Source organism: Salminus brasiliensis, chromosome 2 (genome assembly GCF_030463535.1).
Source record: "Salminus brasiliensis chromosome 2, fSalBra1.hap2, whole genome shotgun sequence".
Taxonomy (NCBI): Eukaryota; Metazoa; Chordata; class Actinopteri; order Characiformes; family Bryconidae; genus Salminus; species Salminus brasiliensis.
In genome coordinates this window covers 38,166,915-38,183,376 of record NC_132879.1, presented here as the reverse complement: position 1 = coordinate 38,183,376, position 16,462 = coordinate 38,166,915, and the positions used below count along the sequence as shown (strand labels likewise).

The 16,462-nt window shown below is 41.0% G+C and overlaps 1 protein-coding gene across 1 annotated transcript; it reads left to right on the top strand.

Annotated features, from left to right (window-relative positions):
• Positions 1-5,983: 5,983 nt before the first annotated feature.
• Positions 5,984-15,992, top strand: twf1b (twinfilin actin-binding protein 1b). Its single transcript, XM_072672604.1, has 9 exons — positions 5,984-6,070; positions 7,340-7,417; positions 7,626-7,804; positions 9,730-9,825; positions 10,122-10,226; positions 12,455-12,580; positions 12,714-12,864; positions 13,776-13,897; positions 14,230-15,992. The coding sequence occupies exons 1-9, from the start codon at positions 6,046-6,048 to the stop codon at positions 14,392-14,394; spliced, it is 1,047 nt and encodes a 348-aa protein (XP_072528705.1). The 5' UTR covers positions 5,984-6,045; the 3' UTR covers positions 14,395-15,992.
• Positions 15,993-16,462: the final 470 nt, after the last annotated feature.

Genomic DNA, 16,462 nt, shown 5'->3' with positions numbered 1-16,462 from the left:
GGAGTAATCATTACGGTTATCTTAGGCTTATAGTTTTGCGCTACATTTAGGGTTACTGTATGCTTAGTGTCTATGATTAAGCTATGATTATGGTTAAACTATAATTACTTTTTAGTGGCTTTAGCTCCACTGCTAAACTGAAGAAGTAAACTTCAGGCACTAAACATGTCTTGATGGATTGACTTCATTGAACATAGAGAATACAGTTTGTTAAGTATTATTTCTCCATATTCTGTACATTATATCTCAGTTAGCAAGTTGGTAAGCCTTATAAAATGCTAAAATCTACAAAATGTTTCAGACAGCTAAATTATTTTCTATACTGTTTTCATGTTTAACATGTTCATGTTCAATTATACAGACAATTCATCAACAGATTCTGCATGTAAGACATATTCGCTTATGTTTGGATTAGGCATTCAATACTTAACTTTCTTGGTAGGGGCGTAAAAGAGGATGGATTCATACAGATTAGTAATTAAAATTGTACTGTTTCAAGAATGAGAGTCACTAAGTGTCACTAAGAGGCACTAAGTGCATTAGTAATTCATATTTACAAGCTCATTAAAACAGTTTGCTTTCACCAAATACATGTGAACACTGCAGTAATAAAGAGATACTAGTGTGCTGATCACCCCCACGGTGACATTGTAAAGTAGACTAAGGTAAAAGAGTTTTGACATATTCTGCTGTGTAAACCATTTAATAATGACTGCAATGCTTATTAATGCCATAATAAAATAATCTATATTTAAATACAAATCATTCCCAATTGAAACCAGAATAATTATACTGCTGAAGAGGGTAGGGTAGTAGTAGGGTAGTTCTACTAGTATGTTTATCATCCACTAATAAGGCAGGGTACTACTAGCCGATCACAGCATGGTGGGGGGTGGGGGGGGCAATAAAGCTTCCAGACGGCTGGTGCTAAAGCAAGCCCAGGAAAGCAGCGACAGATGGACGTGAGTACACTCGCTGCTTTCCATAGCCATAAAAACAAGAGGCAGCCATCCATTTTCTGCCTCACTGCCTTTGCCCTTTTTTTAAGTGTTTAATATTAACATGACGTCTGCCTGTGTGTCAGGGCATCTTAGGGCATGATATGAAGGAAGGGCGTTTACACGATTTTCTGAACGTTAGTTCTGCCCTGTAAAATCTCTTGCATTCTACCATAATGCCTGCCAGGATTTAGAGTAGTGTGTTACCACTTCACCATCTGACATGTCCTAATGCACACATTTTCAGGCTGAGAAATGTGCATGGAAACACGCAAACAACTTAATTCTATGTTTTTCTCTCAGTCTTGCATTAAGTTGTATAAGCGTTCGTTTAGGACCTGTGAGAAACAAGGGGGCATTTGAGCTTATGTTCTGTTTATTTTTAAGCATTTCTTCAATTTTATGTAAATATGTATATTGTAGTCTGATCATCTTCTTCTTAGAATTATTAGTATTATGAATTATATAAGAATGATAATATTGTTAATAATATAATTGTATTGTTGTTGTTAATCAATAGCATAAAACAACAGTACAATAGAATATACTGGGCAAGCAGAAACTATTCAACAATCTAACCCCCCACTAGTAATAACAATACAATTGATACATTTTCATTCTTGACACCATATAACATCATTGACGTGGGTGTAGGGTCTCCAAAGTATGTTTTTCAGAGTCCCAATTTTTAGAAATGGTCCTCTTTCTCTCTCTCCCTCTACCCCTCCTTCACCTACTCCCTTCCTCCAAGGCAGACGGCTTGAGTGGCCTCCTGTGTATTGCCTGATATGGCTTCTCAGTTTTGGCCAAACACCTGATGGCAGGTTTTGATTGGTACATTTATTTTCCTAATAGTGGAAGGTCCACTGTCAGTATCTCTCTCTCTCTCTCTCTCTCTCTCTCTTTCTCACATGCTCTGTGTAAAACAACACCTATTGGCGCTATTGTGTCTAAGTGCTGTTTTAATTATATTGCAGTCACAACCAGCGGCTGTCTGCTGTGTTAAACCTGGTGTTAGTTCTTTGATCTGTTACAGTAATAGACCCTGTTCTAACATGAGCAGTTCTAACACAGGCCAAGAATGGTTTGGGAAATGTCATCATCTAGTGGCCGACTGCTGTAAACACACACTTATGAACTCTGCAGACACTTACATTGATGTTTTCCATTGGGAGTTTCTAGCTATTTTATGGCAGTCAGTCATATGCTTGTGTAACTAAAATAGTTTAGATTTATTTTTTTTTACATAAATTCATTTCAATGTAAATTGAAGGCTAATGAACAGTTGGGAACAGTGGTGGGAAATTTACAGCCACTTAAAATGGACACAAATGACAGCAATATTAGACTTTCATGGTTTCTTTGAACTGTTCTTTTTTCTGGGGCATCTTTAATTCCATGGCCACAGGTGTATAAAACCTTGGCATGCAGACTGCTTCTACATACATTTGTGAAAGAATAGGTCGCTCTCAGGAGCTCAGTGAATTCCAGCATGGTTCCGCGATAGGATGCCACCTGTGCAAGTCCAGTTGTGAAATTTCCTCACTATTAAATATTTCACAGTCAGCTGTCAACGGTATTATAACAAAGTGGAAACGATTGGGAATGACAGCAACTCAGCCATGAAGTGGTAGCCACGTAAAATGGCAGAGCAGGATCAGCAGACGCGGAGACGCGTTGTGCGCAGAGGTCGCCAACTTTCAGCAGAGTCAATTGCTATAGACCTCCAAACTTCATGTGGCCTTCAGATTAGCTCTAGAACAGTGCATAGAAAGCTTCATGGAATTCCCATGAATGGGATTTCCATGGCAGAGCACCTGCACCCAAGCTTAACATCACCAAGCGCAATGAAGCGTCGAATGCAGTGGTGTAAAGCACGCCGCCACTGGACTCTAGAGCAGTTAAGACGTGTTCTCTGGAGTGACAAATCATGCTTCTCTGTCTGGCAATCTGATGGACGAGTCTGGGTTTGACGGTTGCCAGGAGATCGGTACTTGTCTGACTGCATTGTGCCAAGTGTAAAGTTTGGTGGAGGGGGGATTATGGTGTGGGGTTGTTTTGCAGGAGTTGGGTTTGGCCCCTTATTTTTTAGAGAAATTAACTTTTAATGTTTCAGCATACTAAGAGATTTTGGTGAATTTCATGCTCTCAACTTTGCGGGAACAGTTTTGAGACGGACCCTTCCTGTTCCAACGTGACTGTGCACAAAACAAGATCCATAAAGACATGGATGAGCGAGTTTGGTGTAAAAGAACTTGACTGGCCTGCACAGAGTCCGGACCCCAACCTGATAAAACACCTTTGAGCGGAGCAGAGACAGCGAGCCAGGCCTTCTCCTCCAACATCAGTGTCTGACCTTACAAATGCGCTTCTTCCTATTACTGCTCAGGATTGACTACAGCTGTTAGTTTCTCTGTGCCCACATAAAAAAGTGTTTGCTAGACAATGAGAGATATCATCCAAGGAGCATAGTGTAGATAAATGACTGTCAGAAATGTCTCCTAAAGTCATTTAGAAACATCTGCAGATTCCAGTTCAAACAATTGTGTGTAAGTACAAGTTATTGGGAGGTATAATCACTTTGCCAAGGTCTGGAAGAAGACCCAAACTGTCACCCTCAGCTGAGAGGAAACTGATTTGAATAGTCAGGAACATTGCTATGGGCTGAGAGGCTACCATCCAAGAAAAAAAAGCCTCTGCTATAAGATGAAAGTTGTCAGCCGGTCATATAGACAAAGAAAAAGCCTTCTGGAGGAACGTTATATGGCCAGATAAGACTAATATTGAGTTGTTTGGCCACAATAACCGGAGGATGTTTGGAAAAAGTAAGGCATTCAATCCAAAGACCACTGTACCAATTATTACTGCTAGTAGAACTAGTACATTGCACAAAGTGGATATAATTATAAAGAACTACCTCCTCCTATCCATCACCTATTCTACAACATAATCTCAAGCCACCAGCTAAATGGTTTAAACCTGGACATAACAAAACAGTGACAATACACACATTAAATGTAGCTAACATAAAAGCTTTGGGAATTGTCTTTAAAAAGTTCTGATCAACTTAACCATAAATATGTGAACGGGTCCATGCCAGGCAACCAGCTAATTAAACTGAACCCCACCAATTTTGCCATTAATAGTGGTCAGAACCAGAATTTTGTTTTTACTATTGAAGAAAATAGTACATTGTACGACAAGTCATATTATTGTCTATTCCTTGTCTATTCCTGTAGCTCTAACAGTAATGGTTAATATACGTAGTAATCCTCTTACTCTAAAATGAATTACAACTGCTGTATTGTACATGTTTTAAAGCTGACCATTTTTACTTAAGTGCCATTACATGCATTTGACTGGATAAAAATAATGAATTTAACAGTATTAAAGCTGTATTATAGTGGTTATAAAATGATGTTCACTGGTAGAATCGCAGGGGAGCATGTCTACCTCCAGTCTTCAGACTCAATGCCATGGGGTGTGTATCCTAGAAACCACTAATCCACAGCATTTAGTCCTCTCCTACCATGTTATTTCTTCTCTATAGTTCTGTGCCACCCCTCCCTCTGACCTCTGTGGTTTCTACAAACGCACACCCCCACACACACACACAAAGCACTTGAATCAACACAGCAGTCTGGAACGGTATTTATATAGCCAGACTGTAGGGTGGAGTTCTCAGCCCCACCCTGCACTTCAGAAATTCTTATAGTTACAAGGTCTGAGGTGGCCCTGCACACTACAACGTTTTTTACATTCTCTGCCATGGGCCTAGGCCAGCATTACACTACATGTCCCACCAGGATATTCAAAGAATCCATACTATATTACCACCTGAATGCCTGTCTAGGAAACTGGCATCTTGACCACTAAAGCTAGTCAGTTTGTTTTGCTTCAATTGATTTTTGGGGTAGTTAGTTTTACTAGCTGCTTATTTACACTTTTAGTTTAGTATGGTTTTAGACATCTCTACCCACCCTAGGTCCTCACCATGTAAACCTCCAGGCTGCTTTATTGGAAACACCTATCCTGTTGGTCTAACCTGCTGGAGTATAATTAGAGCAGTGCGAAAACTTTTTGCGGAATTTGGGTCCAACCCTAATCCACTTCACCTGATCCAGCTAACTACTGGCTTCAGAAGTCCTGTATTGAATTGTGTTAGATTTGGGTTGGAGTTAAACCAGCAAGAAGGTAGTCCTACAGGTGGAGGGTTTGGAAACCACATAGTTAAAAGCTGTTGCCCATCTGTTCTGCTGCAATGTATTTTAATATGGTATTTTAAACACTATGCACCATACTATTGGAGAAGTGAGGGCCCAATGTGGGAAAATACGCCCCATGGAATAGCCCTACTGTAGGCAGCCCCCGGCCGCATTAGGACATTGGCCCACACTGGACCGTTGTAGATTTCCTCAACTGGTGTGCCACTGGACCTTTTATGAGCAGACCATGCCTTTGAAAACCTGTTTAAAAAAACCCCACAAAAAACAAACAACAATAGTGGGTTGATTTACATACAGAGCAACACAGTGACCCTTTCTGTTAATTAATGTTAACTATTTTTCTCCTGTTTTCTCCTGTTAACTCCTTAAACAGACTAACAGACAAGTACAGGACATACAGTTGTTGATGACTGCCACAGTACGTTGGTCCCGCTAAAATGTCTATGTCACTGTTCTGGGGAGTGTTCCTCCACCCAAATTATCTTGGCTTGCAATTCTGTGGCAAGAAGAGACTGCCTGAACGGAGTAGAGGGTAGCTGATCAAATGCGCAGGGAACTGTGCCCCTATATAGCGTCCTATACTGTACATGTAGCCCAAACGGTGGTTAGTAGGTGGTCAGTCAGAAATGCTATGTAAGTAGTCAGAGCGCAGCTTTGATCGTAGGTGGACAACTATGACGCTAATCTTTAAGAAGCCGCTGTCACGTGGCCGAGGGGGCGGCTCTGCCCAGTGACATCACGCAATGGGGCGGGGCCTAGGCCCGTCGCTCGGTTTCCGTGTTTCTGCAGCTCCCGTCGACAAGAAAGCGAACAGAGCCGCGATGTCTCACCAAACCGGCATCCAAGGTAAAGCTTTTGCAGTCTGTCCTCGATCCATTTTTACTCGATAAGTAAGCACCTGGACGTTACTCAGGTCTAGTTCACTGCCTGCTTTCTGATGGACGAGATGTGCCGTAGTGAATGTGTCGCTCAGCACAGAACGGCACAAGCTCGTTACCGGTGTTTTTGAAGCTTGTGGTAAAAAGCTAAGCAGAACCAGATCCGCAGAGGGAGGGAGAGAGAGAGAGAGAGGAGGGGGGAATCTGGGAATCTGTGTCAAGTGCGATTTGGCTTTTATCGCTCTCATAGGGCCCTGCAAATGAACCGAGAGTGGCCTCTTCATCCATCAGCAGAGCTGTAGTCCATTAAGACGTCGTTGCTCCGGCCAAGCAGGAGGTTTCAAAGGTCTGCTCCATAAAGGCAGTCTGGACTGGTTTGTCATTCAGATCTGCGGCGCCCTTTTAAAAAACTTTAACAGGAGTAGCAAGTATTATAATCGAGAGGTTGGTAGCTAGCTAGTTCTGACTGATTACAGGTACTGAAACACCGCTTTCTGAGGCTCTGTAAGTATTACTTTTACTTGTATCCAGAGTTACGTTCATTGTAGTCCTTCACATTCATTCTCTTTTATTTTATTCTGTTTGATTTTCCCAAAAAGAGGCGAACAGTGCCCGGCACACTTCAGTTTAACAGATGCTGCATTTTTTTTTTTTTTTGTCGTTTTTTTCGCGTCCACGTAATACTTTTTATTACCATTGGATCTGTTTTAGGCACTTTTACTTCTACTAAAGTGACATCAAATGTAAAGGTTACAGTGTTATGCTAATCGATACAGCTTCGTTTATAAGTAACGTTACTCGTGCATCATTTGCTTTATTATTTATCATTATACATGTCCGACACGTCCTGTAGGTCGCCAGGTTCAGTGAGATGCCTCTGTTGCGGTGCCTGTGGAGAGGCCTGTTCATCGCTGCAGTGCTAACCGGGCTGTCCACAGTCCCAAACAAAGCCTCCTCACAGACGCCGCTCACATTCATCACATTCATCGTCCAGATCTGCCTCAGTTGTCCTTCAGTTCCTGACGGCACTAAACGGTGCCTTTGTTAGCTAGCTAACACTTCTCTCTCTCTCTCTCTCTCTCTCTCTCACTTGCTCTGTCTCTCTGTCTCTCTCTCTCTCTCTGTCTGTCTGTCTGTCTCTCTGTCTCTCTCTCTCTCTCTCACTTGCTCTGTCTCTCTGTCTCTCTCTCTCTCTCTGTCTGTCTGTCTGTCTCTGTCTCTCTCTGTCTCTCTGCAGCCACGGCTGAAGTAAAAGACATATTTGCCAAAGCACGGAACGGAGAGTATCGCCTGATCAAAGTCGTGATTGAAAATGGTAAGCTGGAGGTGAATAAAGTAGCTTTAGTAGTAGTAACGGTCAGGATTCTGTGTCTGACTGTCTTTGTCTATAAAAGGAGCTGTCATTGGGAGTGGATAGCTAGATGCCTAGATCTTAGCGTTCAGGCTTGTTTATGGTCGTAAGCAGCCATACAAGGCGAGAGAGACGCATGTGTTGAGCCTGCCATCTCTGTCTTGCTCTTCAGAACAGCTCGTGTTGGGAGGAACTAAACCAGCAGCCAAGAAGTGGGACCAGGAATGGGACAGTTATGTCCTGCCTCTGCTGCAGGATGATCTGCCCTCCTACCTCCTCTACAGGCTAGACACCACCAATAACCAGGGTTATGAGTGGATCTTCCTGGCGTGGTCTCCTGATCACTCCCCTGTGAGTAACTCTCGCACTGTTGATATTGTTCATGTACATCGTCATGAATGTTTGGAGGCGTTCACACTGTTTTCAGGGGCTCTGCTTAATCTGTGGAAATAATATATTCAGACGCTGACTGTGCTCACCCACCTAGTACATATGGCTATTTCACACAACTTTCTCCTCACCCAAAATAGACTTAGTTCATGAAAAAAACAAAATTTGTTCCTATTGTTTTACACAAGACTGATGAGGTTAGCAAGTTATATCGGAAGCATGTCTAAACTGCCTGCCTAAATCATCACACTGCTCAGAGTTCTTCACTAATCCCAAATAGACTAAATGGCAATCAAAGTTTTTGAAAGATCACAGTTCTCACATGCTTTTTAAACATGCACTGTGTAACAGCTGTTCAGGTATGAGTATAAACAGTTATTAAATAGTTATTTCCTAAATGTAGACAATATACTATTTAAGTAGTTAAAATATTAACACCACAATTATAAAAATCTTTGTAAATGGGTTTGGCATTAGGGTTGCGTACTTGAAGAAACCAGCATTCAAAGTTAATACGTTATTAACATAAAAAAAGCAATAGGCTATGTCAAGCCAACCCTGACATTGGCTAACCAGTTCTAAGGGACTGGTTATATAAATAAAATATAAAACAAATATATAAATGTATAAAATCAGTTCACTTTCTAGCGGCTTTGTTGACATGAAAGCCTGCAGCAACATCGCTCCTTTATGGACAGGACTGGACACCCCTGTACTAGAATACTGTCCACGCTGAACATCCAGTTACAGCATATGTGAAGCTAAAGCAAGCATGTTTTGTGTGCTAGTGGCCACATTATCAACACAGATGTGCTTTGCAAGCGGCCGTGGTGAGGTGCAGAAGTACTTTTGATGGAAGAAAATGGGCAACATGGTACCATTGCAGTGTAGCTGTGACTGTTGCATCCCTACTGTGGTTTGCAGAATAGTAGCTGTTGTTGAGTCCAATTGCATTTAGTAACAAAGTTAAACAAGTGTTTAACTTTGCAGTGTACTTTTTCCTAAAACTGAAGATGCAGACCTATGACACCAGACATAGTTTTGACGACATTTTTGGAGTTTTTAGAAGTTTTGATTTTAAAGGGCCTGTATGTAATGAAGTGAAAGCAGTGAAGCCTATTCTGCACATTCTACCTAGTAGGATTGCACGGTTTATTGTACGGGAACGGAAAGGAAAATCTGTAAGAATCGGGGGTACAGCACTGGTGCCCTTTTCTCTACAGTTGAGAGAAAGGCTGTACTGAAAAGCTGTTTATCCACAAAGTGGTATGAATGTACATTGGTCTGCCTGACAGACACCTATACTTTGAAAGAGCCTTATGGAGTTTGGGTACCATGTATAGAAATAGCATAGGAAATTATGTTCAAAGTCTTATGTTAAATAAAGTATGGCTGTATTATTACACAGGCTGTAAAAGCAGAACAGTTAAGACTATTTAATTACAAGGGTGTAGCACTTGCAGCCACCTCCAAGGTTTCTGGTGATGGTTACCCAGGGGTCACTTAAGAGTTGCTTCTATGTAAGGAAAGCCACCCCACCAGATTCACACTTCCCCTAAATATATTCATTTATAGATTAGTTAGTGAAGAGCAGAGAGGAAAAAAAAAACACTGTTGTGATTCCGGGTTGACTTGTGTGGAAGATTTGCAATTCTAATGATCTCCTGCAATGTTCAATAACACAGTTGTGCTTTACAGCCAGCAGGAAGAGGACAAAATGGCAGAAAACCCAACTCTGCTGCCAATAATTGCATGTGTTTTATTCTGTTATGCTTCTAATGCTAAGACTTGCTCATAATTCCTATTTATAATTATAATAATTATTAAATGAATAAATATAATAATTCCTAAAGTTATTTATTAATTAATTTAAATGTTGTTTTTAGGTCCGACAGAAGATGCTCTATGCTGCTACTAGGGCTACACTAAAGAAAGAATTTGGTGGTGGGCACATAAAAGAGGAGATTTTTGGCACCGCAAAGGTATGTTTATTATGAGACAGCATTTATCAGTGTGATCCATTTTATGTCATTGAGAGGATAAGATCATTAGGGGAATAGGGTTCAACAGTCGGTCATTATACTTGTAATGCAGAAGGCTGCAATATACAAATGAGATCTCAGACCAAGTATTGTGTGTGTGTGTGTGTGTGTGTGTGTGTGTGTGTGTGTGTGTGTGTGTGTGTGTGTGTGTGTGTGGCAGTATATTTGCAATGCCAGTGTTTCATCAATATTGTGCAGCCTTTTATAGACCTGCTAACAGACCTCTCTCTGCCCAGGATGATGTTTCTCTCAATGGTTATAAAAGGTATCTGACCTCCCAGGCTGCCCCACTCCCACTGACTGCTGCTGAGGAGGAACTGAGGCAAATCAAACTAAGTGAGGTACCCATTACAACTACTTAAACACAGAGTAGGACCCATTTAAGTCAGATGCACATGGAACTGGAATAATTCAGACTAATAAACATGTCTGCATTATTGGCAGAAACAAATAATGCAATCACTAATACAGTTAAAACCTGCATATGCATAAAGTTTGAACACCCCACAAATGGAACTAAAAGCCAACTAACAGCGATGTTAGTTTTACATTTATTTGCCCTTCTTTTAAAACACTATACTGAAATTCTTACACCTTTAATATGCTCTCAACATGCTTACAAAAGCCTCAGGATTGCTGGCTACAGTTGATCATGTGACCATACTGGGCCAGCATTGATTTTAAACTGTGTTAAACAGATTAGAAACTGGCCTAGATCACTGTTTTACTCTCTTTGCTTTGGATCTCCCGTCTGTCTCCACATCTACAGTACATGGACATGGTGCTGTGTGCATTGCATGGTGGACCTTTTTTTGTTTTTTTGGCTCACTGAATAAGTTTAGGAAACTCCAAACTTGTTCTAGCATATAGCTCTCTTTGCACTGCGATGTAGTCCAGCCATTGTTAGGTTCTGCAAAAGCTGCTATACCTCTGGATGTGAATTTTCACAATAAGATCACAACCGATGTTGGAGCGCCAGAGTGTATGATTACACTCCTACTTAAAACCACGTCCAGTATATAGGCTGTATGCTTATGCCACAACCATAAAAGGGTCATCTGGATGTTTTTAAAATGCCCACTGGCTATTTGAGAATGTCAGCCACTAAAAAGCAGCCAACTGCAAAGCAGCATCCCCCCACCAGTAGTTCAGCAGCTGCAGGAAGAAGATAATACCACACTAAGCTACATTTGTGGGCCGAGGGAAAAGAGGCTTTGAGATATTTACTATTCATTTTCCCCAATGCTGCATCTATTAAGTGGATGGATGCAAAAGCAGGTCCATCTCACGCAGCCTCTGTGACTGGATAAGCCGTATGCTGTGTGTTTAGGTGAACAGGAGGTACCACTGATGGAAGATGGAGGAGAGGAAAGCCTCTTGCTATTAAACGTTTAGAGACTGAGAAACATTCTGCCATTATGAACAAAGTGGACCTTTTAACCACTGCATCACTGTTATAGCTTAATTATTTATCATTGGAACAAGTCGAGAAATTCTGTGTGGATTTAGAAGCTGCAGTGTTTTGCATTTAATGGGGGGGAGGTGCTAAAGCAGAGCAATTTTGAGTTATTGTTTGTCATTTCTTGCCATTTGAAGCAAATGAAAGGCCCAGGTACAGACAGAATGTGATTATTTTGTGTTATTAAATATCTAAATACATAATTACACTGTTAAGAGTAAGCGTGGTGAATTATATTGGAGCTAAATACATTTGATCTTGGTGATGCCCTCTGTTGCCCATCACTGTTGATCAAAATTGGCATCATCTGGTTGCAGCCTTTTAGGTTAGGGGAGGACTATGTTACACCTGCACCCACACTCAAACATCTGAGCTATTTCTTGTAGTTTTGGGGTTGTGTTTATTAGGGTTTTATTTTGTAAGAAGACAGAGCAACAAGCCTTGAAAACATTTCCCACCTACTAGGTGAGGCCAAAGGAATGCTACCAGTGCTGGGAGGGTGAAGGCTAGCATGTGTTCATCTTAATCAACAACATTGGACAGCTGAACGTGCTTGGAGGAGAATGCTGTCTGCCAGTTCTGTTAGGTCAAATGATTGTTTTCTTGGACTCCCAGCCACGGATGTGTGCAAAATGAAAGCTCCAGAGGGTTAAAATGTGTATTACATAACCATGCGGAATTCATTTTGTAAAGTGCTGTGTCAATACTAAGCATTAGACCTGGAGCAAGTACATAGTGCAGTCCTCATGTGACCTTTTGGAAAATGTGTTTTCCACAACAACAGCCAGTGTACTGGCTGCGATCCACTAAGGCCTGAGAGTTTCACTAAGGCCTTTCAAAGTTTCATAGTTTCAAAGTTTCATAGTTTCAAAGTCACAATTATTCTCTGCATGTAGTCAAACTAATCATTCATTTCACCTAGATTTAGATTACAGGATTTTTTTTCTTTGTGACTGCCTAAGCTCCATCAGTCCCAGATGGTGCTGAGTGGTGTGATTGGGGGGGGGAATAACTGTGTGTGTGTGTGTGTGTGTGTGTGTGTGTGTGTGTGTGTGTGTGTGTGTGTGTGTGTGTGTGTGTGTGTGTGTGTGTGTGTGTGTGCCTTTTCAGGTGCAGACAGACATTCACGTGGACACAAAGCAGCAGACTCTACAGGGTGTAGCTTTCCCCATGCAGAGAGAGGCTATGCAGGCTCTGGAGCAGTTCAGAGAGAAGAGAATTAACTACGTTCAACTTGTAAGTGAGCAAATACAGTAATGTCTCACATCGTCATTATTTATTTAAAAAGAAATAATCCTATTCTAGCAGCTTCTGCTTAGGATGGAAATATCTCCGCAGAGATTCCTGAATGTGTTTGTGCTTGCTGTAGGAAATAGATTTTCCGAAGGAATCCATCAAATTGTCCAGCACGGCTCCCACAGAGTTGAAGGACCTGCCGAAAAGAATCCCTAAAGATGCTGCCCGCTATCACTTCTTCCTCTACAAACACACACATGAAGGAGACTACCTGGAGTCCACAGGTAAGAGGATCTTCTTTTACTCACCAGGAATAGACAAATAAAATAAAATTCAATAAAATAAACTGCACCTCCTAAAAGTTGTACACTATTCTACACTATACAGCCAAATGTATGTGGACTTTCTTTCTATTTTTTACATTCTGATATTTCAACCACACCTATTTCTAACATCTGTTCAAAATCATGCTCATATACAGGCATGCATCTCCACAGACAAAACAGTGGTGGTTGAATGGGTTGTAATGAAAGGCTCAGTGATTTTAAACTGTCCTAAGATTGTCACCTTTGCCACACATAAGTTCATGGCATTTCTGACATGTTAGATCTGCCCCAGTCAACTGTAAGTGCTATGATTGTGAATTTGACACATCTCAAAAACACACAGAGTTGGGCTGCTGAGTGCTGAAGCAGTGTAATTATTGCCTTTCTTCTGTTACATCATATTCTGCAGAGTTCTAAACAGCTGCTGGATGTCAGTGGAGAAGGAAGATAATTAGCCTATAATGAGTTGTCAAAAATTATGACAAAATGAACTCCAGTGGTCAGTACAGATCCCTGGCTTCATTCTCACTGAACACCTTTATGTATTAGAATGTCTTGTAGGTTGTAAAGCCCTCTCATATCACATCAGTGCCTTACCAAAAAAAATGGAGACTGTTCTATCCACAAAGGAGGGCTGACTCCACATTAAAGCCCAAGGTTTTATTATGTGAAATTATGTGAAGAAAAAAAAAACCAAGTGTGATGACCAGGGGTCCACATACTTTTGTACATAGTGTAAATGGCTAAATTGCATATTAGTATATAAAACTTAAGTTTTTTTTTATGTACTTTCTTGCTAGTCATATATATATATATATATATATATATATATATATATATATTGTGTGTGTGTGTGTGTGTGTTTCCAGTGTTTATCTACTCAATGCCTGGTTACAAGTGCAGCATTCGGGAGAGGATGTTGTACTCCAGCTGCAAAAATCCTCTCATAGACACGGTGGAAAAAAACCTGCACATAGAAGTTGCCAAAAAGGTACATGTTACACAGCTTGTCTAGTCCCTGTAGAGAAGTATTGCCAAAAGAATAGGACTCTCTGGAGCAGATTAACATGAATCTATTAGCACTTTGACTAATGTCAGGCGTAGGCTAGAGGGGTATAAAGCTTAGTGTTCTCTGGAATGATGGTGCTCTGTCCAGTACTTTTGGGATAAGATGGGGTAGTGGTCATCCAATGTCCTGAATTCACTAACGCTCTTGTGGCTAAATGCAGTCAAATCCTCACAGCAATGCTCCAAAACAATATATATTTCTCTAGGTGGTTAATTAGGTTTGCTTAATTACTTATCCTGATTTCTTTTCTGCAGCTGGAGATCGATAATGGTGATGAACTCACCAGTGATTACCTGTATGAAGAGGTGCACCCCAAGCAGCACGCACACAAACAAGCTTTTGCCAAGCCCAAGGGTCCGACCGGGAAGAGGGGTGGGCGCAGAATCACACGTCCACCGGGGGATGGGGATGACGATTAATCGCCTACAACGTCCCATTTTCTAGCATAACAATGGTACAATGCACCTCCAGTGATGAGCCCTTGTTATAACTTACCTCCCAGTTTACCTGCATCCCACAACCCCATAGCTTTTTTCTATGCACAAAAAAGAACACTAATATAGGACCATCTGAAGAGCATTTGTGTGCACTCAAGAATACTTTTTGTGATTAATATGGTGACAAATCTAACACTACATTACACTGTTTGGCTGGAATATGGACTAGCTTCTCAGATGCAAACCAAAACCCAGCTTTGGATTGAATGCTAGAACTCCTCATAGGCTGGGTTTATGAGTAAGTAGCCCTATGCAATTGTTTGACCCTCAGGAAGGCTGAAAGGTCAGCTTTTTTTTTTTTCTTTGCTTTTTTTTCCTCCTCCCCCCTTCATTTGTCTGGGTCGTATTGATTAACTTTCATGCTATTCCAGACGAATGCCAGCAGTTGATTGCTTTTTACCTAAACAGACCTTATGACTCAGAGAGCGAGTTAATCAATAGCACCCTGGACATTTGAAACATCAGGGCTTTGTAGCCCTCTTGCTTTGGAGTCAGATCATTTTAATGAAGGAGTTGCTGAGTGCAACAAACGAAGAAAGAAATTCTTCATTATTCTTTTTTATGTGCATTAAGAGTAGGTATTAACTCCTTTTGTGATTTGTAATGTAGAGGACTTTGATAATGTAGAGAGAGAGTTTTTTTTTCTAAAGGACCCATTTTGTCTGAGAAATCTGAATGAGTGATGCTCTCGGCATCGAAATGTTTTTCACATTCTTCGAGTGAAATATAAACCTGCAGAAACACTATTTTTCTAAGCCTGAACAGCTGGTATGTCCAGATCATGTCGTCTCACGTGTTGGATCAAGTTTGTTCTGTCAGAGTGGCTGTCCTGTTTGTCTCAGAGAATGTTTGCTTCTGTTCCACGGCACAGCATTCACATCCACATCACACACTTTATGTTTACACAGCATCTCTGCGGAGCTGAAAACACTAAAGGAGCAGTCCAATAGTTCATCCTCATGGAACATTTTTGTAATCCAGTTTTCAGAACTTTTTTAATTGGGGAAATGTGTGCTTCTAAAGCAAGACAGAGTGGCGAGCTGCTTTTTGGGTTTAGAATGGACTGCAACAACAAGCGTAAAAAATTCAGCAACATCCTTGAATAATATCATGTTATCACCCAACTGTTTTGCATAAAAACGTACGTGTGTGATCAGTAGTATTCAGACGGTGTCAGCTTATCTTTACCCAGTCTTATTTAACAGCACAGCAGTTGGGAGGATATTGCATTGCACTTGTTTCTCCTGTTCTGCAATCTAAGCAAAAATGGTTCTACCAGTAACTATTGTCTTCACAAACAGAAGAGGAACAACATTGGACTACTCCTTTAAAATCTCTCAGAAGGGAAAGGATCAACCCCTAAGATCCGTCTACTGAACAGGCAAACCACTATTAGCATTTCTCTGGAGTGTTATGAAGTCTTGAATGAGATTGTCAACATCATTGTTCAGTGTCAAGTCTCAACTGTTTTTTTAACAAATCAAAATGTATGAGATAGGGAAAATAAAATATTTAAATCACATGCATCTTTGTCTTTATTTAAAGTGCAAGGGATGTGGAAGGAAATTTGAATAACAAATCTGAGGAGTAGTGTGCACGCCGAGCTTTATGGCTCGATGCATCTGTGCAGCTGCTGCTGGCAAATGCTTCAGCTCACTTAAAGCAGGCCTCACTTAAAGCAACCTGCAGCGTGAACTCTTCGGGTAAAAACACAAGCAATGTCTTCTTCATATGCAAGGCCTGTGATTCTAAGCTGTTTTACATGCCACAGACACTGGTGAGGCTGAAATGTAAGATCTGTGCCATTTGTAGTTCTTATTGGAGTGTAACAAACAGTACAGGCAAAAAGCAGGTCAACATCAGCTCCACTCCAGCATATAGGAGCACTTTGTAGTTCTATTCCAGACTGTAGTCCATCTGCTTCTCTGCATACTTTCACCCTGTTCCTCAATGGTCAGAACACCAACAAAAAAGGTATTATTTGGAATGA

Coding starts and splice junctions, on each gene's coding strand:
- twf1b (XM_072672604.1), top strand. CDS start 6,046: ATGTCTCACCAAACCGGCATCCAAG. Junction 7,418..7,625: donor CAAAGTCGTGATTGAAAATG/GTAAGCTGGAGG, acceptor CTTGCTCTTCAG/AACAGCTCGTGTTGGGAGGA. Junction 10,227..12,454: donor GGCAAATCAAACTAAGTGAG/GTACCCATTACA, acceptor GTGCCTTTTCAG/GTGCAGACAGACATTCACGT.